This window comes from Pseudopodoces humilis, chromosome 2 (genome assembly GCF_049639895.1).
Source record: "Pseudopodoces humilis isolate 2021_Gansu_Grassland_sample_001 chromosome 2, ASM4963989v1, whole genome shotgun sequence".
Classification (NCBI taxonomy): domain Eukaryota; kingdom Metazoa; phylum Chordata; class Aves; order Passeriformes; family Paridae; genus Pseudopodoces; species Pseudopodoces humilis.
In genome coordinates this window covers 61979524-62002401 of record NC_142201.1, presented here as the reverse complement: position 1 = coordinate 62002401, position 22878 = coordinate 61979524, and the positions used below count along the sequence as shown (strand labels likewise).

General features: G+C 40.7%; 1 protein-coding gene across 3 annotated transcripts; it reads right to left on the bottom strand.

Moving 5' to 3' along the window:
• On the bottom strand, positions 1 to 22786 carry SETDB2 (SET domain bifurcated histone lysine methyltransferase 2). Of its 3 annotated transcripts, none has more exons than XM_005516353.3 (14): positions 22491 to 22786; positions 21447 to 21506; positions 19012 to 19134; positions 17516 to 17581; positions 16850 to 16952; positions 15676 to 16242; positions 14080 to 14199; positions 12932 to 13101; positions 11953 to 12175; positions 10983 to 11067; positions 9938 to 10031; positions 8959 to 9287; positions 7876 to 7964; positions 1 to 5849 (listed from the first exon to the last, which is right to left on the bottom strand). In XM_005516353.3, the coding sequence occupies exons 1-14, from the start codon at positions 22504 to 22506 to the stop codon at positions 5732 to 5734; spliced, it is 2163 nt and encodes a 720-aa protein (XP_005516410.3). In that variant the 5' UTR covers positions 22507 to 22786; the 3' UTR covers positions 1 to 5731. The 3 variants fall into 3 exon arrangements, with proteins under 3 accessions (XP_005516410.3, XP_014116375.2, XP_014116335.2); XM_014260900.2 differs by having other exon boundaries at positions 7876 to 7959; XM_014260860.2 differs by having other exon boundaries at positions 16850 to 16949.
• Positions 22787 to 22878: the final 92 nt, after the last annotated feature.

Below are 22878 nucleotides of genomic sequence, written 5' to 3'. Positions count from 1 at the left end.
GAAAGTGAAAAGGGAGAAGAACAATGCTGGCAAGAGTGCAGGGCTTGCACCACTTTCAATCCTGCAGCTATTCCACAAATCCATTTGAGTTATTTTCATTATTGTCAGTTACAAAAATAAAACATTAGTTATTATTTCACAACTATAGCTACTTCTGCAAAAGTTAACATTATAATGCACAATGGATAGCATCCACTTTAATATTTGTGAAAGCCAAAACTATAATGTGTTCATCACACTGTCCACAAACTATCATCCATAAATGATATTCTAAGGATACAAGCTACACAGGGGCCAAGGCATCAAAAAGCTAACAAATTATACTATATCAAAAGCAGTTAAAAGTGATTATAAACTGTACAATATTAAAATCGTTGTGATTAATAATAATTTGCAAAAGCCAGTACATAATAGCGAAAGCAAACAACTACACAGCTATTTGTAACAATAAGATATGGCTGGTCTTGTGTATAACCAAGATAGCACAGGCAGAGAACAAGATACCATAAAAGGAAAAATACCAAGTCTAAAGGGCATCAGAAGACCACCCTGGACTGCCTCCTTGATGGACTCTCGGACACTGTAAATGTGGATTTATGCAATGCTGTAACAATCTGAGGTGGAGTTGTGGTAAACAGACTCTGAGGAGTTGGCAGAGTCATTTGGGGAAGTAATGCAACTGCAACAGTATAAAGGAATGCTTGCTAGAGAGGTGTGTGTGTGCATCCAGTGCTGTTCCTTTTGCTTCACTGATCTTATTATCCCTTATTAACCTCTTAAAATTTTCAGGAGTGGGCTTAGTTTCTCACAACAGGCATAATCTGGCTCATCAGGAGGCCACACCAAATACAACATGGAGCTTTTAAGATCAGCTACCTTTACCACCTATGTAAGAGACGCTTTTGGGGTGGTGGACAGTCCGGGACACGGCAGAGACCTCTATAGTCGAGTTAGATGTTAGTAGTTTATTTCAGGGCGTGGGAGAGAGAGAGAGAGTCTGCTATGAGCCAGCAGATAGAGCTCAAAGCAGGCTCGGAGAGAACAATACAAAAGGGGGTAAAATATGAATACATGAGTTCAAGACTTAAGATTGCTAAGAAAGAGGGTAACAGAACAGAAGTGAGAGAGCCAGGAAAAAGAGGATGAAAGAGAGAAGCAAGAGGAAACAGGAGAAACAAGAGCGTAGAAAGAGTGAGGCAAGAGCAAGAGAGCGTAGCAAGAGAGAGAACTCTCTTTTACAATTACTTATATAATCTATACATTTGAATATTCTATTCTTTTACTAACTAATCTTTCTAAGTATACTAATACAGTAACATTTGTGTGCGACCTATAGAAAATGCTGCTTTTGCATATTTTTAGTTATCTCAGGGTCCTTCAGACCTTTCCTTATAAGGCTGGGGAGAGGGGTCTTAGCTTAGTTTTATTGGGGGAAAGAATGTGTTCTGGCATACCAGACCGGTTTCTTTGAATTATTCAAACGGTGCTTTCATTTGTATTTCTTCCTTAGCCTTTCTGGCTAAAGAGTCATATTTATAATTTCTTTCTAATTCTACCTTCCCAACAAGCTAGATCAGCTTTGGCTTTTCAGTACTGCTGGTATCATTCCAGCTGGTTTCCCAAATCTCTTTGTACCTGCCCAGATGCAGCATAGCAGAGCTAAGATCAACCCCTGTGCCCAGGCTTGGAATTCGATTACATCTATTAGCCAAATGGTGCTACACAATTCCAATTCCCAGGTCTATTACCTAGATGATACTCAAACATGATTCAAGCACACACAGATGCATAAATCTTGAACTAGTAAAATCTTCCTAACAGAAGTCTGTTCTTCAACACAGGAAAAAATTCTCTGTGGAGGAAAATCAAGTCCAAAACCCTTGTGAGCTCTTCCTTCAACCTGTTGCACTATTAAGTTCTGTGAAATACAAAGAGCTGGAAATTAATGCTCAGTGATTTTCTGTCCCAGAAAAAAAAAAAAATCAGTTAATATGCTCCAGTCTAGTTTCTTTTATACTTAAGCCATAAGTGATCTTCAGCTGTCTTTGCATTTGTATGCTTGTATCCTGGGCACTAATATTAATTTCCATGGAGCCCTTATAAATCCTTAGATCCCTGCTGTCCCTCCATAGAGATCATCTTGCTCACTTTAAGAGCTGCGATTCACATCTCAGTGCAACTAATTCCCATCAGGCCTCATAAATCCCATCCCTTCATTTATGACGCCCCTGACAGGCTGATGAGAAGTCCCAAATGTGTCATTCCACAAGTGCTTTTGAATACTTCACTTGGAATATCTTCACCTGTTTTTCCATCAGTGCTTATGGCTTGGTGCTTCTACACACTGCTCTGCTAAAGCATGGGTGATGCAAGGGGCTGTGCTCAGAAACATCCTCACCTGTGAGCTGTGACAAGCAGAGGAACAGTCAGCAGAGCAGAGAGCGAGCTCAGGTGAGCACTCCTGTGGTCAATTCCTGCAGAGGACACTTGCAGGACACTCTCAGCAGAGCTTGTCCTAGTAATACTACAGAAGCAGGCAGAAATCACATTTTGTAAGGTGATTTTGCTCATGGATAGGTTATGATCTCTGGTCTGGAGAAGGAAAATGAAGAAGCACCAGCCTGGAGACAGACCTGATAAACCCAGTTAGCCAAAAAGCCCTGTCTCATACACGTCTACGCCCACAGCAGGCTCTCCCAGAGTTGCAGATCACATGGAGCAAGTAAGTGCTGCCTCTTGAAACATCAGGTCTGTTCTCCTGCATTAAGAAACCGGGCTTTTCCTCACCAGCCCAGTATCATTAATTTCTACCACTGATCTGGAATATATAATCAACAGCAGTAAAATGTACCTTCTTTTCCCCCCACTCCTGATGCTTTAAAAACAATCCCCTCTTCTTTCCACATTCAAGTCAAGCATAGACACAGATGTTTTCTACATTTTCATTTGTTTAAAAGGCTAATTCCACTCCTGGGTTACCCACGGGTTTGTCATACACTTTGGCATGTCTCTGGTTAACATTGAAAGATGTTCCCCCCAGGCATATTCCTCCTGAGTAGACACAAATCTTCAATGAAGCAAAAAGCAACTGGGCTGAGTGCTGTCTTCGGCCAACACAGAGGATGCAGTGCCAAAGGGGCTAATCAGTGCAAGAGTGGGTGGCTCTGACTTTCTGAGGAGGTACTGCACCAACGTTGGGGTAACCCCACTCTTCTGCATTTGTCTCTGGAGACGGGTGGTGAAAGCCCACACAAACCCAGTGTGATAACTGGGATGAAAGCTGAGGAGAGGTTTGCTTGATGGACATGTCAAACTCTCAAACAGAGCTGTGGGAGAGAGGATCTGGTTTCACTGTAAGCAGAATGGTTCTCAGGTCTGTTTTCTCTGTTAAAAGTCTACTTTTAACACACTGAAACTCCTCATGCATGCTGGAACTTGAGAAATTCAAGAGCATCCTGTGTTGCAATACAACTCCCCATGATTTTTAAGCTTGAAGCATCCAAAACAAACTAAAAAAGAAAACCACTTAGGGCCACAGATGCTATGTTTGTCCACAGTTACAGAGCACAGATACAACCCAATTAAAACAGAACCCTAAGCTATGTGTGCATAAGACATCCATTGCCTCTTGGCGTCAGGGCTGAGAACTGGTTCATTTTGCAGTATAGGCTTGGACATAACCAGGCCAAGACCTTAATTTGTTCCAACCATTTCTCTGAAAACCCCCACAGGAGCAGGGTGACATGGTGAGAACCGAGGCATGCGGACTTGGAATCTGGGATACCAACCAACCATGCAATCAACACATGAATAGTGGGTGGTAGTTCCAAGACTAGTTTATCAAGGAACAAAGAAAGGTGCAGGTTCAAGACTCTCATGTTTACCTTCTCCAACAAAGGTAATTTGACTTCAAGCCAACCATTTTATTCCATAAATGACAGCCTGAGCGAGTGGGTTTTCTTAGCTCTCATGCTAATCAGCTGGCTGTATGGCAGTGATCTCCCCATGAGCTGGGATGCTGTCAATGTTACTCCTCAAGGCTGAGAGACACTTGATCAACTGAAGGTCTCTGATAAGTGACTGATATCACACAGAGCCTTGTATTACAGGGCCACTAGATTTTGTATTGGTAACTTTAAACCATTATCATATCCTCTGCAGTAAAAGTAAACTTTGCTATCGCACTATGTTAAGTCTTACTTTTACAACATTTTTAATAAAACCACTTTTTTTGAAACCTTTGGGAGTGGTTCTTCAAATGTCTAAATTGCTCATCTGCAACACCTCCTTGCTTGCCCAAGGCTCCAACATATTCAAAAGCCACACACCTGCACACCCATCCCTTGTTCCATCTCAGAGCCACCTCCTGCGCTGCACTCTGTGTCTCCTAACGTAGCTTGTTGCTGTCTTACCAGCAAACAATGTGGTAAGGAATTCTGTGGCCCATCTGTCCCATACACAATATGGCACTGAGATAAGGTACACTGGATTTCTCAAGGATTTCTCTGTGTGTCACAGATGTGGAAAGGGGTGCAATCCAAAAAACCCAGTCATTTCTCTCCTGCTGCAGCAGGACTTGTTTAGCTCATTTTGTAGCACAAATACAGCTCTGTAGAACTGTTCTGTTTAATTCTGCCTCTGTTCAGGACTATCTGTCCCACCGTATCCAACAGGCTTTGTGTTGGGGTCAGAAGCATAGAAAACAGGCCTGGTCTGTGGTGCCTGGCTCTGACACCCAAGACAGCACTGAGTTTAGTCTAAAAACATGGAGACAGCTTTTAAAGTTAAGTGGAGAAACTGGTGATGTGAGTGTATAAGTTACACAGAGTTTTCTTAAGTCACTGGGTAAGAAAGTTAGAGTTTAGGGTTTAAGCTATATTAGAAAATAAGACAATATGGACGATTTAGGGCATTGTCCCTTTCTCCTTCTTCCTTCTTCATCATCCTCTTCTAAGGGTTTTTGGGTAATAATGAGTGATTGGACAAAGAAATCTGCAGTGCAGCACACAGGTTTCGGGTGATCGGGTCACTAAGAAAAATAATTTACTTGGCATTTGATTATTGGACAAAAAGACACATAAAAGACCTTGGAAAGATTCTTTGCTCTCCATTTTGCACCTTTCTATCTTAATGTATGTAGCTTCTTGTACTCTGTATATATGTAATATAGATAAGGAAAGAATAAACAACTAAGCCCAAACACGAGAAAACAGTCTCTTGTTAATCTCAGTCCTGGGGAAAAAGAATCCAGCCACCAATGTCGTGACCTGACATCTTAGGTGTCTTTTAACAACTCCTAGAGCCCAGACAGGCAGTCTTGCATTCATAATGAGTTTCAGAAACTTGAGTTTTGCTAACTCTGCACTGTGGAGGGACACAGAAAGCACCGAGGAACTGTTGCTCTCATCGTGCCTCTGCTGCAGATGGCATGGAGCAGGAATTCTTCCAGTACACTATGAACTTTGCTTGTGGATTAGAAGCAGGGAGGAGGAAGACCAGGAGAACAGAAATTACCTAGGAAAGGCTTGATGCCTCTTCTTAGGACAAACAGTTCTAATTTTGTAAACTACAAAAGTGATATTTAAATATAAATTTAAAAAATCATCGGGTGAAAGGCATTTTAGTTGAATGCAATTAGCACCATGGAGTTGAGGACTGTTTGCTGAGTAGTCATCCCTTCCAGCATATAAATCCCTAGGTACAAGACGTGTTGACAGTAGGAAAGCTTTTCCTATAAGGTTTTTTTCCTGCACTTCTGAACTCCACAGTGACAGGAAATCTCTGTCTCTGGCATGCTTCCAGCTTCATAACCATAATCCCATGTGAGTTCGGTTCCAGCTTTCACATGTCTAAGAAATAAAACACTCAGTCAATTTGCTTGAACTAAGTGAAACAGTACTGTGCTAATAATTTGTCACCAACAACACACATGCAAACCCAAAAATTGCACGGGGCAGGGAGCATTACACAGGCAGCTTGTTGGGAGAGAAACAAGGGATACAAAGAGTCACTGGCACACTTCTGCTTCTTTGCCTATGGAAATTGCTATCAAGATTGCAAATTGGGCTGGAATCTAAATAATGTGCTCTAACTTAAGTGGGGAAATTCTAGGAAACAAAAATGAAACAAAGAAACCCCACCAAACCAAAGCCAACCAAACAAAAGACCAAAAACAAAACAACAAACAAACAAAAATTGCCAAAACAAGAACTCAAAAAACCCACCAAAACAGAACCCCAAAACAAAAAAAAAAGAAGAAAAGGAAAACCACAAAAGTGATACATCTAAATGAATAACACAGTTTTGTTGTTTTTACTATGTACAGTGCATCACTGAAGTTTGAACAGATTTTTAGATATGCTGTTGAAGACTAATCTTTGGTCTGACTGGCTACCTTTTAATGCAATTGCACTATGTAAACAAAGCCCAAAACTCAGAATTAAACACATGCTCCTTATGAACCAGCTGCTCTGGTAGTACAATAGAAGAAATGTCCAAGGTAGGAAATTCATTGTCCAAAATGAATGCCAAACTAAATAGCTGAGACTATGATGCTGAGGGACAACTGATGGAAAATGTAATAAAATATGAATATTGTGATGAAGACAGTAATTCTCTGATGTTTCTCACTGGATATGGTATAGAGGACATCCAGTGAATTTCCAGGCAGCTAACTGACAACCAAAAATGAGGACTTTTCATACAGTACATAACTGCAGCCTGGACTTGCTGACTTGAGATGTTCTAGAGACCAGACATGTAAAACAAATAAAAAGGTGACTGGGGAAGTTCATGAAAAGCACACAGTTAAGCTCAATTATCCAGATGAAGTCCTTAATTTAGAAAAGTTGTAAAAGGGTGTTGCCCAAACAATTGAAGAGACAGTGAGGAGAACTCTCGTTCAATCATCTTCTTCCCTAAACATCTTTGCTGGTCACTATTATCTCTCTCCAGTGGCCTCAGTCCCCACTACACTTCTTTACTGAGTAACTAAGCAAGGAAGACTCTACCTAAAATAAAATCTTTTTTTGGACATATTTCAAAACATTGTCTTCACAGTTCTTGGAGACCTCCCAGTGCAATCCACAGTATCTGTGTCAGTATGGAGCAGAGCTGCAAGGCTCCACAGAAGATCAGTGTTCCCTGGAACTGGTCTATCAGCACGAAGTCTCTCCTCTCTGTTCTGTTCTCACCTATTTCTCACTGCTGGCATGCATATCAGCTAACTTCATTCATGCAATTCATCTTTCCTCTCCTGGGTTGAGTTGCTGCCATATTGTGTCTTGCTGGCACCAGCTGTCTACCTCTCTTTCTGTTAGACACTAGGTACTTTCAGAACAAATTTTCCCCTCTGAATATCCCATTGTCACATCCCCACGACATGCTTGGTTACACAAAGTCCTGCTTGTCTTGATAGCTGTGAGGAAAAGGACCGAAGCCAGCTTGTTTGGCCCACAGTGTCTCAGCCTTTATATCCTGTGGGGTTCAATCCTGCTCTATAGGACAGAGATCTGGTGGCCATTCATTGCGACACAACAGTGGGATGAGTGAATCTTGGCTTTCCAAATCTTCATGCTGAGTGAAGCTTATTTCTCCACTGAAGAAGATTATCACTGAAGTGGACACATCAAAATTAACCTTCCCTACTTTACATTCCAGTGCAAAACTGAAGCAAAACTCACTAGTGATAACCAATGAGTTGTATTTCTTCTGTCTTTAGTGCACAATAAGAAGTCACCTGTAAGAAGGTAGTTTTGTGCTTTTATGATCTAAGCATCTGCCTCACCCCTCAGTGTAATTATTTCCTAATAACTAAGCACCATTTCTTTCCTCCTAGTGCCTTGAATGAACAATATTATGCTTCCAGAAATTCACCTGTTTGTGAAGAATGCCACCCAAGGAAAACTTCTGTTGTGAGTTTCTACAAACACACTTTGTGCAAAGAGATTTGGGCAACAGCTGTGCTGTAAAACAGAAAATCTGAATTAGAAACAGTCCAACACTACATCATTGCCTGAAAAAATATTTTGTGCCAGATATCTGTCACCAGTAAAGGTAGTTTCTTTCTTCCCTTCTCCAGTCCACATGGAAAGTTTATCATCCAATGCCATTGCCAGGGCAGCAGTGCAAGGGAGCAAGCAATGGATAACATGACTGTGTGTTGGCCAAGTACAGGATGTGAAAGGTCACTCAGGTGCATGTAGGAACATGTGTATGCTCACAGGAACAGAAGGAAGGTTTCTGCAAGATGCACTACTAATATTAACACCATATTACCTCTGCAAGGAAGAACAGCTTCAACATAAGCAAGGGCTTTGCTGTAAGACATATTCATGCCAATGAAGAGAAATAAACTATTTGCAGAGTATCTTCAGATGTGTCTATGAACCATTTCTTTTAGCTGGAGGTACTTGGTAATGAATTGCTATTTATTTCTTGGCAAGTCAAAATCGAGAGACTTAGTTAGCAAACATGTACACTATGACACACCATTTTCTGAAACTATGACTGAACAGCAGGGAAGTTTTATACAACAACACAACACATGTCCTAAACCAACACAAACTAGAATTTACAATGGCTGGGGAACAAAGCAAACAAAGCTGGGAGAAGGCATATGGTTCAATAAAATGTGCTATTTAGTCTCTGAACCTCTAAAAAAAGCCATCACAAAAAATGTATCATTCATTACTGGGAATATTTCTCTCAGGAACCCAGTGGTGCCAAAAACTACATCTGGTACATAGCATTATCAGCTTATGGAGGCATGAACAGCCAACCTGTGACTCTGCCTACTGTCCTGCCACCTGTAGTGGCAGAGAGCACCACATGTGCCTCTCTTGTAATGTGCCTACCACCCATACTGTTTATGTGCAAAAACTTTCTAGTTTAAGCTTAAATAAGTAGATGATGTATTTGCAGAGACAGCAAAGAGAACCCATGCAACTTAGTACTTACATTTAGAAAACGACCCACATTTCCTTCTTTTGTGGCATCCAGTACATAAATATTTCCTTCATTATCATTCTTGGGAAGCATCCCATCACCATCAGACTCCTCACAAAGTGCATCTTGTTTTGGCTGCCTGCTATTTCCTTTGCAGTCAGCTTTTAGGGGTGCATTATTGGATGGTCTCACAATACATGTGTCATCCAGCACACTGGACTTGCGACAACGAACACTCTGCAGTGACAGACTCTTTCTTTTGCATCTTGCACTCTGTACACCAGCAGAGTCAGTCTGCCCAACTTCCATCAGATGTTCTTCCTTCTGCTTCTGGGTGGATTCTGTCAATGGACGTGTATGTTATTTCTCAACACCAGTTTAAGGCCAAAGCCTTTCCCTTGATTTGCCCTGAACTCTTAGCCACTCACTTTTCCCATGTCTTCCTTGCTAGCTACAAATCTGTAACACAACTTTTCCATGTCTCTTATCAATCCTCCCACAAATTACTGTTTCCTACTGTGATGCCTAAAGCATTAGCCCAAGGTGCCTCTGAATGACCTAGTGTCTCACTCTTCTCAAATCCCATTCCAGACTGATTTCTCCCACACAGCATTTTTGATCATTCTCCACCTTAATTCCCAAGAGAATCACAAACTGTAATTAAGACAGAAACAAAGATGTGTTTTGACAGCATCGGTTTCACACTGCCTCTCCAACTTGAGGTCCCCCCACTCCAGTATTATATCCTGTTCAACTTTTGTTGTCTGGAACAGGTACTGGGTGTGACACAGCAAGATCTGCAAGACTGACTTTCCACAACTGCACAGTATTTAAGAAGCTGCTGGCTGGACAGTTCAACATGTCTCAACATCTACAGACAACACAATTCTACTCTAAGAACTGGCCTGCCCACACTGTCTACATCAAAGTGTATCACCTGATGGGACACAACTGTACAAAGCATGCAATATGTAGCGCTCTGTAAACCTACTTTCTTTTCCTTTCTTGGTTCCACTCATTAGTTTTGTTTTGCTTGACTGATGAACCTGAGAACAATCATCTTCGTCTGAGCTGACACTGTGCACCTGTGAATCAAATGAAAAGGCTGTGATGTGTTGTTGCTGCATGCAACTCTGGGCCAAAGAGGGCACGGCAAGAACACCAAGGCTGAAGTTTCAAAGCTACTGTCATGCATAGCTGTGGCTGAATTTTAAAACTTAATACATTTACTGAAATGCAACATTTATCTTAATTTCAAATTATCCTTCATAATAACCAGGAAAGAGTCCCTCAGTCAATAAGACATGCAAAAAAGTGCTTAAGTCTCAACAATTTCACTAGAATTGTAAGTTGCTGAGCCAAATCCCAAAGATGCTTTTTACACAGTTTCAATGAAATGACCAGATGTGGCAGAATTTTCCTCTCCCATCACAAAAAGGCAATTAGTTATGGGACCTCTAGAATGGACAGCACAGCAAAATGTTTGCATGAAAATTCCATGTGCATTTCTTAAGGGTAATGAATCCAGTAAAACCTACAACATAAGTTTACACCAGTTTTCCTCTGCACATGTTTGCATGCACACTCATGAAAGGTCAGGAGTCTCATTCAGGTCAGTTCTCCCAGCTCTGCCACTGTATGAGAAAACTGCATAAGACATCCTGAGATGCCTTTTTCTCCCCACTAGACCATTCTTCGGGGAGATATCACAAAAATAATATCACTCTGACCCCCTAACCCTGTACACAAGGGGTGTAGGGGGAGAATAATTACTTCAGGCTATTGAGGAGTATAAGTGAAGGGTAGAGAAGGGGAGGCAGTGAGAGTAGATAGTGCTGGTCTGGGGGAACATACTGAAGGACTGCTAATGGAGAGGGGATGGGGTGCACCTTCCAGCATGACAGCCTAGCTCACAATGTGACACAATCTCATGAAGAAAGATCATTAAAACTATCTAAACATACAAGATGAAAATGTCAAAATTAACATACATATTCAGAACAGTGAAATATGAATATGTTGAAGCCACTAATTACCATTTTTAGCTGGTGATTGTGAAAAACAAGTGTTTTTCTTCCAGGACCTCCCACAGTTGCATTACTTGAGTTCTTTAGATGAACCCTATACAGAAAGGTTGAAAGGAAATGATAAAAGACAAACAGACCCATAAGGAACTCTCACAACACACACTTCTCTAACAGTCTCTAGTCTCTTCTCTAGAAGGAACAACGGCAGAGCCTGCAGTCTGCCCTCACTCCATGCTCTGTGGGTATTTTGTTTTTAATTGAGAACATAGGCTAGGTTCTCTATAGTATTTGTAAGAAGGCAGTTGCTCAAACTTTTTTGAGAGATCAGCAGCTGCTTTTACTTTAATTACTCCTTTTCCAGTTTTCGTTCTGAGAATCAAACTGCCTGTTGCTTTACTATTATTATATCAGATTATCTCAAAAGAGAGCACCTGCAGAGTTTTGCCTTTTCCTGCTACTACTTCCAACAGTTTTGACAGTACAGCTTTCAACTAGGAAAACATATTCACTGCAAAAGTGAGGTGTTGCCAGACTCTTAACAGGAGAGGTTAAGGTTTCTGGCAAGAAAGGTTACGTTACAAATAACATAAAGTTTAGAGACTGGGAGCAAAGGGCAAAACAGCTGGTGGCTGAGGTATTAGCAAACCCTTCAGTGTCATTGAATATCTTTAAACAATCTATCTCAAGAGTATTTTATTATTTCTTTCAAATTAGCATTACCATTAATGCCCTGAAAAGATCAAGTACACCTAAGAGATGAACTGAATTTCTAGAAAATGCCAAGTGGTACACATAAGAAAAATTAATATAGAGGGAAAACTCTATCTCACTAGAAGAAATAATTAGGAATTTAATAAGAAGTTCAGATAGAAAAAAACCACCACCCCCATATGAGGACATACATTAAGTTATACAACAAAATTCCTAGATTAGCAGAATGTTAGTTTTGTTATGCTTAAGCTTACTTTGCTAAACTTACAGGCTTGATTTATTTTCATTATCCACAGTCTGAGACAAAGATTCCTGATTCTCAAGAATGTCATTTTTGTCAGTCTGCACTAGTTCAACCACTGAGTCTGAACGATCAACGTCAAGTTTTCTTTTTCTGGAAGAAAAGTCATGGCCTCTGTCATTCACTGCACTTTTCTCCTTCAGCTCTTGCTCAGCATCTCCCAATACTTCAGCTCTGCTCATTAATCTGCCTGAAAGAAAAAGTAAAGGAAACAAGTTTTCTTGTTTTGTTTTTTGTTTTTTTTAATGCTTGTTTGCTGAGTCTCACTATCACAGGTCAAACTTACATTAACAAATACAAGAGTATTACTTGGGAAAGCAAAATATGAATGCTGTCTATAATTCTACGATGTCAGTATAGGCTGAAGTACAAACTGAATTAGACAAGGGCATGTAGTGATAAGACAAAGGACAATGGCTTTAAACTGAAAGAGAGCACATCTAGATTAGGTAGTAGTAAGAACTCTTTCACTGTGAACGTGGGAGGCACTGGCACAAGTTGCCCAGGGCAGCTGTGAAAGCACCATCTCTGGAAGCGTTCAAGGTCATGTTGGGTGGGGTCCTGAGCCACCTGCTCTAGTGAAAAGTGTCCCTGCCCATGGTGAGAATGCAACTAGATGTTTTTTAAGGTGCAACCCAAACCATTCTACTATTTAATGATTTTTACTGAAGGAAAATTAGCCCTGGCATAGGATGCACAGACTTGTGAGGCAAAAAAATCAGCAGTCTGAGATAGGTTTTACTGCATATTGTTTTGTTTGTCTGTAACCATCTCATAGCAGAGCTCTTCAAAGTTCTTCTTTCCATTTGATCTTATTGCAGGTTAAGATTCCATTGATACACTTCTCTTCCAACCCTGCATTTTCCTGTTCTCAAAAATATCCAGGGCATGCACCATGGGAGAGGGAGAATTATGCTACATGTCTTCACAGGTCCCCTCCTGCTACCTGAGTAAGTACAAACAAATGTCCCCTTGTCGATGTCATCCAGGCAGCGGACACCCCAGCCCTTCTTCTCCGTGTTGAACACTTGCAGCCTGACTTGAATGCCATGCTGTACAACTCTGTTCTGACACATCAGCTTGTCACACCTGCACAATACGCTACACTCATAAATCCTGTCAAGAGGAAGAAAAACAAAACAAGACATAAATGGATGCATTACCATAACCAAGTTCCTATTATTAGTTCCCCTTCTAAGCGTCAACAAGGCAGTACACTGAAATATAAAGTCTGTGGCTAAAACTGATTGTGCAGCAATGCTCTGAAGCTTGTGACTTTCTTGACTGCTGATTCATTAACTTTAAGAGCCTGTCTGCCAGATTTTGGCATAAGTATACAAGAAAAACAAATGACGTATTTTTGTTTAATAGGACTAAATCACACAGAGACAGAAATCCCTATGAAGCACCTAATTCTATACTGGAACAGATTTTCCAAGACAACCTATGCCTGGACTTCACTGTCACGAATTTCAGGATTTACTGAAGCATTTCCAAAAGGACTCATAATTGTGCTTTATTTTGCATCTGTTTCTGGGCTCTCTGACAACTTTAATTCTGCATGTCAACCAAAAACTAGCATCATACAGAGGACTGGATGGGGCTCCTCAAGTCTGTAGTTCGAGCCCTTGGCTATTGCTGAAAGCTACCTTGCATAATTCCTCTCCTAGACACCTGGAGTAACTGGCATCTTCTCCAGACCACCTATTAATCCACAGGAGCTGAGTAAGAGAAAGGGGAAAAGGAAAGAAAAGGAAGCATTGAATGGCTTTGGAGATTCTTGGAAGAGTCACCCATAACTAAGCCTGGCAAAAGCAGCTGGCTGATGTGTCTCTAAGACTCTGGTAACTTCTCTTGGACCTTGACCTAAGCTGTGAAAACTGTAGGATCTGCAATACAGAAGTTTTTTTTTTCCTCCTATTACTCAAGTCACATTAATTATTTATCATCCTGATCTGTCACTGAAATTATGACAAAATTGAAGGTTTCAGTAGTACAAAAACTCCAGTTATTTTAATCCTGTGGCACTTAGACTGAACTACTAACTGCTGTTTTATTTGTATGCTGTTATTTTACTCCTGCAGTCTTTCTTACCCACTAGGAACAGGTCCCTCCAGTCTTTTGTAACGGTATCCACGGGATCTTTTACTACTTGGTGACAGAGGAATTTTACTACAGCCCCTTGCTGTTAGCTGTAGGCATGCACATTTTGACCTAAAAATAAGAGTAAAACATCTCAGAATGGATTTGAAGCAGCATAAATCAATCATAAATCTAGGTAATTTGAAATGCACTTGACTATACACACACACACACTTCCATGTATACACCTGTATTCCCCCTCCCTGCTCCTTTTACTCCATGAGGCTGTTTCAGGTACCTTTTTCCTTAGTCTCTTGTCTGGTTACATGTGCTTTGCAATAACCATGTTCTCTCCACCCCAACTCCATTCTTCTGCCAAGCCCCTTAAATGGCACATGCAAACAGCTGAAGTACAACAGAAACTTATCAGAAGCAGGGCACTGTCACATGGATCAAATTAATAAAAATCACCTTTCTGGCACAGCATCCCAGCCTGTTTGCCACTATTCGGTTATCTTCCTCCCTCCTTAGCCCCCATGAAGTGAAGAATTTTACACTGTAGAAAATTCAAGCAACAGTGCTTGTCTTCACCATTGTATGTCACAAAAACTTCAAAGAGTCACAGCAATTGTGCAAATCCTAAACCCCAAAACTGCAGAGCAAAAGCATCTCACTTCTTGTGGGACTTTAGTGCATAGAAGTGGCATGCTGTGTGCTTGCTCTTTCCCACCACTCAGCTGAAACTAAATTACTAACATTAAGCTTCATTACACCAGGTTGTCATTTCAAGCTTTTTCTGGGTCATGAGCAACTATGTTGCACAGCAGCATGTGCAACAGCCCTTGCTGTCAATAATACAAGATGGATGGAACACCAAATAACGCCTACAGACAGAGATTAGACAAACACCCTACAAGGAAGTAGACAAAAATACCACCAAACTTGCATATGGTAACTGTGGCAGGTTCCCACAGTGTCTACAGTTCAGAGTTATTTGGATTTAGAAAAGACGAAAATGAGCAAGAGTATTGGGACTGCTCAGACCACAAAGGTATTCTGTAACCACTGAGTTTTGTAGTTTCTGTTTAGACAAGGGGAAGGACAACATGTAGAGGTTGGGATGTTTCTTCATCTGCTCTCAAGTAATCCTCTAAGTTCCAAATTATCTGATCCCTCAAGGCTGTCCCACCCAATCTTTAGGGTGCCATTTTACATTAGGAACTGCAGCAGAAATTGTCATGCAGGATCCTTCCCTGCCTGCCATGAAAACAAGCCTGCGTCTGCTGGCACAAGACTCCCTTCCCTACTCTTTTTCCAAAGCCAAGATATCTGCTTGTCAGCTCCACCTGGAGAAGAAGCACTGCCAGTTTGGGAAGCAAGAAAAAGGAGCACAATAATCCTCCTGTTGATCGCTTCTTTCCCTACAACAGAGGGTGGACCAATAGAAGCACCCAAGTTCTGGAGAAAAGAAAGACACAATGGTGTCAGTCAACACAAAGCATGGCACAAGATAGTGCTGGTCCTTTTTGGTACTGTGCCTTCACACCCCACCACCCTGCTGTTGAGGCACCCTGTGTCACTGGCCTGAGATGAGATCTTTCTACCTACCTATCAATGCAGCCATCTGTGCAGTCACAGGAATCAACAAACAGGCTGGAGAAATTGTTGAGATAATATCCACGTGGCCATGATGACTTCCGATACTTGAAATAAGGCAATCTTGCATGGTCGAGACTGTTATAGAAGGAGACAGGCACAGACTCTGCTCCGTTGCTAATATCGAATTCAAACACAAGGGGCTCGGGATTCATGGTGTTCCTGCCCAACAGCACATATGTGTTGAAGGAGAAGTGATCAACAAATAAAAAATTGCACTCTGTTTCAAACAAGTAATTTTGTACATCTCGAAAGCTTCTCAGACTCCGACCGCAAGGAGCTTTGTAATTCACATCCAGTGGCTTCGAAAGGCAATCTGCTTTTGCATGGCGTCTTTGAAAGTCAAACAGGATTGGGATCTTCAGAGGATTTTCACCCTTGTAGGAGCCCGCTGCTCTGTTGGCAAGACATGCACTAGAGCACTTGTGGTTCTGATATTGCACATTTAAAGATAAACCTTGAATTTTGCTAGATGCTTCTTTACTCTCTGAGCAGGTTCTTTCCATGTCTTCTTTTTCGCTATTTGAAGCAAAGGAGGAAAAAAAAAGAAAGAAGAGCAGCATCTTAGACAACCAGTGTGGTGTTCAGTTTTTTAGCAGTTCAATATTTTTAGCCCCATTGCTAGAAGGCCCAAGGTTTCACATAGTGTAATCGTCCTAATATATAAAGACATATTCAGTTGTATAAAAGAAAAAGTTCTGCCCAGAACTTACATGCTAAAACACAGAAAGGACATTTACAAAAAAAGGAATGATGTATTTATCCCATCTTTCAAAAAAGCACCTGAGGCTAAATACTAAACACAGAGCGACTAAGTTACACACCTGACTATCTGCACAGTAAGGAAAGCCTGAGAACTGATGCTTAAGTCCTAACCCTGATAACACTCATAAACCTTTATTCACAACCTAATGCCCTATTCTGCAATGTTCTTGCGTGAGAAATTAGACAAGTCTATCCAAAATCTCAGGTTTGCCACGTAGATTAAGTTAAAAAGATTTTCACTTTGAAAACTCGCAGGATTCAAACAGTGTTTAAAACACTGACTTTGGAAATACAAATTTGAGAACTCTCTCAACTGCAGTAAAGAATATGTCAAATAAGGAACTGAAATGAAGGCACTGACCTGTCAGAAGCTTCTACAGTGTCTGCAGCATTGACATCTGGAAGAAGAGGCTGCAGGTTGGGTTTTGTTTCCTGTGTACCATCTCCATTCAACTCATCGCCTACTGAAAAAAATTGAATGTGAGCAAAAACTTCATCAATCCAGATTTCAATTTATGATTGAATTTACTTCAGTTACTAAAGAGATAATTAATAAGACACATTACAAACAAGGCATTGCTATGAACTACAGCTAACAAAAGCTTGTTAGCAAGTGCCCTACTGAAAAGCCTTCCATGTGGTTTTCAAAGTGACCACAAAGAAAATGCTCATTAAACACATTTACAGACTTACCTTCATTCTTAGAGATAAAAGCATGCCAAGCTATTACAGCTAGTGGAGCCATGTACAGAATACCTGCTCACAGACAGCTTGAGTTCATAAGGGCTTACTAGTTCAAACTCTCTTCCTGTGGTACGAGTATTATACACACAAACCACAAAAATACAAACCCACGTGAGAGTTCACAGTACTTGAGGAAATTAATAATTAGGTTTTCCTCAGTGCAATGCTAATGGCCTTCTCAGAACTATTTTATTGATTTCAAAGAAGGGAATTGAGCTTCCGGTGAGTAAAACAAGACAAATTACACCCACATACCGAACAAACACAATGGAAATGCACATACCATTTGCCAAGGTTAAGAGATCACCTAGATTGGCTTCATTCACCAGTGCCCAAGCCTGCCAGCATTCTAGGCAAAAAAAACAAACCAAAACAGATACTAAGTTTAATTTAAGTAATGACATAGGTAAAACAAAGTGTTAAGTCCTCCACATACACTTGCTTCTTATCACTGTGCTCACCTAGAACATCGAAAGACTGATACTGCTAGAAACAACACACACAGACTTTAGCAGACACATCTAGGAATTACAAAATTTTTACAGCTCATAGTAGTAGCTGTGAGCTGGCAGTGAATATCCATCAGCTTTTGGAAAGCTGATGGAATGTTTCCTAACACACACAAACTGGTGGCCTACAGTTGCAGTAATATATATAAAGACAATTTAGTGTAAGCTTCTACCTTGGTCATGAGCCTGATCATCTTCAGGCTAGGATGGGCGGGAACTTGGCAGACCAAATTAAGGCTACTTCTAAACTGGTGGAAATGGCCTTCAGATAGAAGAATGCAAGAGACCTGTTCTGTCTCAACCTCTTACCCCATGCAATAAATATTACAAGCTGCCAGACAACTCTCAGCAAAATCCACGTTAATATTTTAGCTTGAAACCTTTACAGAACAAAGCATAGAAAAATTCAAATTGAACTTTATCACAGATTCACTGCATCATCTGGGGATTCAAATTCACCTTTTATCTCTGCACTGCTTTGACATTTTGTCATAACAGTCAAGATGTGGGAGCTCAAGAACACAAAAAATTGCACTTCCAGTTTAGAGGAAGTGTTTTATATATATAATGCAGAGTGTGTGGCTACAGATTAGGTTAAAAGCATCTTACACCACTGTACATTTTCTTGCACAAAAAACCCCAATAAGATCCATAGATTACATTTATATGGGTGACTTAACAAAAAGAAGCAATTTTACTCAATTAAATAAACCAGTAAAAGGAAATCTGTATACTGCTCCAAGGTTATCAGAATGACAATTTTAATGTATTTTGATGTAGACACAGGAAGCTTATTTCCTTGAAAATCAGGAACAATCTGAAATTGCATCAGTGTCACATTTTTCTACTATTTTTCCAAGTTATAATGGTGTCTCTGACAAAAAATAATACTGAGATTATTCTTATCCCACCCCAAAACCACTCCATTCACTAAGATCAGCTTGAAAGGCTAAAACTTCTGATGATAAATTAAACACAAGGCACTGCAGATATTTCTTTACTTCTCAAAAATTAATATTTCAGTTCCGTGTACCTAAGAGCCATGCATTGTTTGAAAAAGTATACAGGCAAAACAAGAAAACAGCCACTTGTACCTGAAATTACTTTTCTTTTTTAAAAAAGTAAAGATTTTTTTTTAAGTGCTTAAAACCACCAACAGCTAAGTTGTTAAAATTCACAGATATCTGGTTTATGGCAGATATCCCAGACCTACACAATGCAGGCCACAGCTACTCTGCAGTCCAGTTTACCCACTACAAGGATTTCAAACCTTGGTTTGTTGCAGTTCCATTCTTGATCTTTTCCTTCAGCACCGACAGCACATTTTGCACTTGCTCAAATATGACATCTACTCTTCTACCTCCCAGCTGTTTCCAAAATGTCTTCACATCTCCTGAAATGCAAATTACCATTTAGAGCTCCTGAGAAGTCTAAAAACATGCCTAACTCCTAGTGGACTATTCAAAGGCTCCCACTCATTTAACTTGGAGGCACTTCTGAAAAACAATCAGTACAGCAGGATGCATTATACCTCCAGAAGTCTATTCCTAAACTTAATCAAAAAAGGGAAACAGAAGTCAAGTGATGAACTGGAGTGGCTTCCAATTGTGCACAATGCTCCTTCAAGAAACATTTTAAACAAGTCACAAAGGGAGCTGTGGAAGTCTTTCTTCAAATAACAACAAATGAGTCCCACTAAAAATTAATCATTGAAACTCACAAAAGTGAAACGGGAGAATACTTTCAACTGAATAAACTGCATATTTTACTTGATAAAAGATACTGGGATTTTTTTTTTTTATAGCTGTAACCTCTCTTAGCTGCACAGCTTGTCTATCCTTTCCCATCATTAGTTTTGGTATGTTTAGTAGGGGAAAAAAACATTCAAAATATTTTCAGATAAAAGCAGTTTGATGAATTTTGTTCAACAAGGGGTATCACTTGAAATAATTAATACACCCCATATATCATGCCTCCTTCCTCCACTAGAAATATTTATAAAGGACATTTTGTTTAAATAAATGTTTTTTAAGCTACTGGTTTAGAACTTCTCCTCTTCCAAAGGTATGTACCTTTAAGGTGCTATGCCCATTCATGAAGGCTCTTGTTAAAACTTTAGCTGTGCATCTTTGTCAAGGACTGTGAAAAGGAAATATGTTTCAGCACGTCAAAAAATTATGGCAGAACAAAGAACAAGCTCTTTCTCAGTTAATGTTGCTCTTCTTCAATGACCAAGTACAAAAACATAAGCAAATCTGTTTTCCTACTCCATTTCTAGAGGTGGAGTCCACTGTCACCACACTAGGTTTACATTCCACTTTCAGACAGCAAATCTCTGTTGGCAAAAGTGCTGGCGTGACACCTTCCCAGCAGTCAAGAAATACTGCATTCTTGTAAGGCTCAAAAAAAAATATTCCTTCATTTTTTGACTTAGTAGAGAATGAGTTCTGTTGCCCAGGGTATCAGAAGCCAAATGATGCTATGGCAGTGTGGTTACTCTCAAAAGCACCATGACAGCAGTCAAAGAGGTACCAATCTTTTGTTACCACAACCCCTGCTGCTCATGTCACCAGCAGCTAAAGGCATAATACTTAATATCAACAGGCAATGATGAAAGTACTTTGTCTTGTGAAATAGTTTGATTTGGCACTAACTCTCAACAAAATTTAATGATCTCTTATATCCACAGAAATTTTTTTAAACATGTGGAAAGGGTAAAGTCCAGTTACAGAAAAAGTCACAATTTTTGGAAACCTACACTTCTGGTCCAAGGGACACCACCTGCCCTGAGCCATTCCCACCCTTTTGCTGTTCATGACAGCATCACAAATTTAAAATAACAAAAAGTGTATTTAATATTTGTGTTTAAAATAAAATTTAAAAAATACATTAAATTAAAAATACGCATTTCGATATTCTAGTAGTAAGTTTCTCCACTGCAGATTAAAACCGCTGTCCTTCATTATGTGTTCCCAGGTGTTTCCATACATTTACTAAATCTGGATAAATAAATAAATAAAATCTGGGTAGTACTGGTGGATGGATTACTTCAGAGGATGGATGACAGAACAGTTTCTTGTTTCTGGGTCCTCAGCTATAATAATGCATAGGCCGTAGGGAAATAAAACACACATTGGAAATGCCTCCCCAGTTCTCATGCTGGAGTGCCCCAAAAATTCCAGCAGCAAAAGCTTTGTTTTGCATGGAGAAGCGAAGATTGCATTTGAAGTTGATAGTATAATATTCATTTCAAAAAAGACAGATGTCCACACCACTAATCTCTCCAGTGCTAACGCTGCTATCACCAATCACAGTCAGAAGGACAGGGAATCAGGAGACACTGGTTACCTCTACCTTGTCAGCATTCAAAACCATCTCTCCAGCTGATGGATCAGGGTGTGCACTGGCATCTGGCTGGAGGGATTTTCTTTTTCCATTACAGAATCCTCGTTATCATGTATCTCTTTTTTCCCAGCACTGTGCAGGGGAATGATGCTAGAGCAAGATACAAGCAGCCAAGGTCAGGGCTACTTACTCCAGCTACCAGATAAATGACCTGAGTGCATGTTTCCTTTAGTGCTGCTGACAAACCTCTCGCATCACAAAAGGCAAAGCTGTTGTCTTCCAGTTGTAATTTTCATATCAGAAGCAGTGCCAAATATACACTCTTTTCCTCTTTCCCTTCATAAATCCAAATTATACTACCTTCAGTGCTCTCCTCCCTGGGACTGGTAAGGTTCTCCTCTTCAAAGAAGTCACACAGCACTGCAAGAGGTGCAGAATGGACAAGTAAGAGATCACGTGAGAAATTTAAAATAGTTGTAGCTACTCAGCTTTTCAAAATTTATACAAGTAAATACTACAGCAGGTATCAGGAAGAGCACTGTGTGAGAATATGTTGTGTTGAAATAGTCATTCCTCTTTCAAACAGTCATCCCACGCCTTTTCAAGATCTAGCTGAGGAACACTCAAGCAAGCAAGGTGAGGAAATTTTTTTACTTAGGTAATTTCTTACTGTCCTACAAGCATGAAGCTGTCACAAGGTGATCCAAACTTTCCAGCACATTCAGATGAGTCTACACAAACCCCCCCTGCCCATTAACTCACTGTTTTCCTTTTTTTTATTTTCTTAAATTGATGTGCTCACTGTAACAGTGCTATAACTAAATTAATTTATTTGGGGGGAAAAAAGAAAGCTTTTTTAAGGTAAATAAATTACTGAATCTGTTTCCTGACAAATGCAAGAGACCCTTCACTGCAAGAATACTAAGGAGAAGTAAGACAGCACTTTTCAACCACATTGAAGATTCCAAATTTTTATCTCCATGAATCATGGAATCAAATAGGTTGCAAAAGACCTCTGAGATGATCCAGTCCAACCTATGACCGAACTCCAGGATGCCAACTAGACCACGGCACTGAATGCCGCATCTAGCCTCTCCTTAAACACCTGCAGGGACAGTGACTCCACCACCTCCGTGGGCAGCCCATAATGACACAGACAACGTAAAGCATGCCTTATTGACGTTAGCTACTTCATCTTTTCTATACCGTAACTGAAAAAATAAATCAACCCCAAACCTTTGCATTCAGTCTGGATACTTCATTTAGTTGAACGGGAAGACAGGTTAAGACAGTCGACTCCTAAAAATCTGACAAGACTAATGGATGCCCAAAACATGCATATATATATATATATATATATATATATATATGCATATATATATATATGATTTTTTGAAGGCTTACTTCTTTTCTCTTCCATCCTCCGGGGATGTCGGAGATCTGTCACCCGCGCTGGGGTGGCGCCGAGCCCAGCTCAGGTCGGGGTCTCGCTGCGCTCCGGCACGGCCGCAGGGCTCGCGCCGAGGGCCGGCGGGCAGGGGCCGGGGTGCCTGTCGGGCTGGGAGGCTGGCATGGGGGGTGCCTGCGGTCAGGGGTCCGGCCCCAGGTCACTCCCGTACCCCTCGGGACCTCGCTCCGGCCCCCGCCGGCTTCTTCTTCTCCTGCTTCTTCCTCCCTCCTCCTCCTCCTCCAAAGCTGCACCTGCGCTGCCGACCGACAGGGGGCGCAATCCCGCCGGGGAACGAGAGCTACTGGATGCGGGCGATGTGAGGAGGGCGGGGCCGCGCGCGCA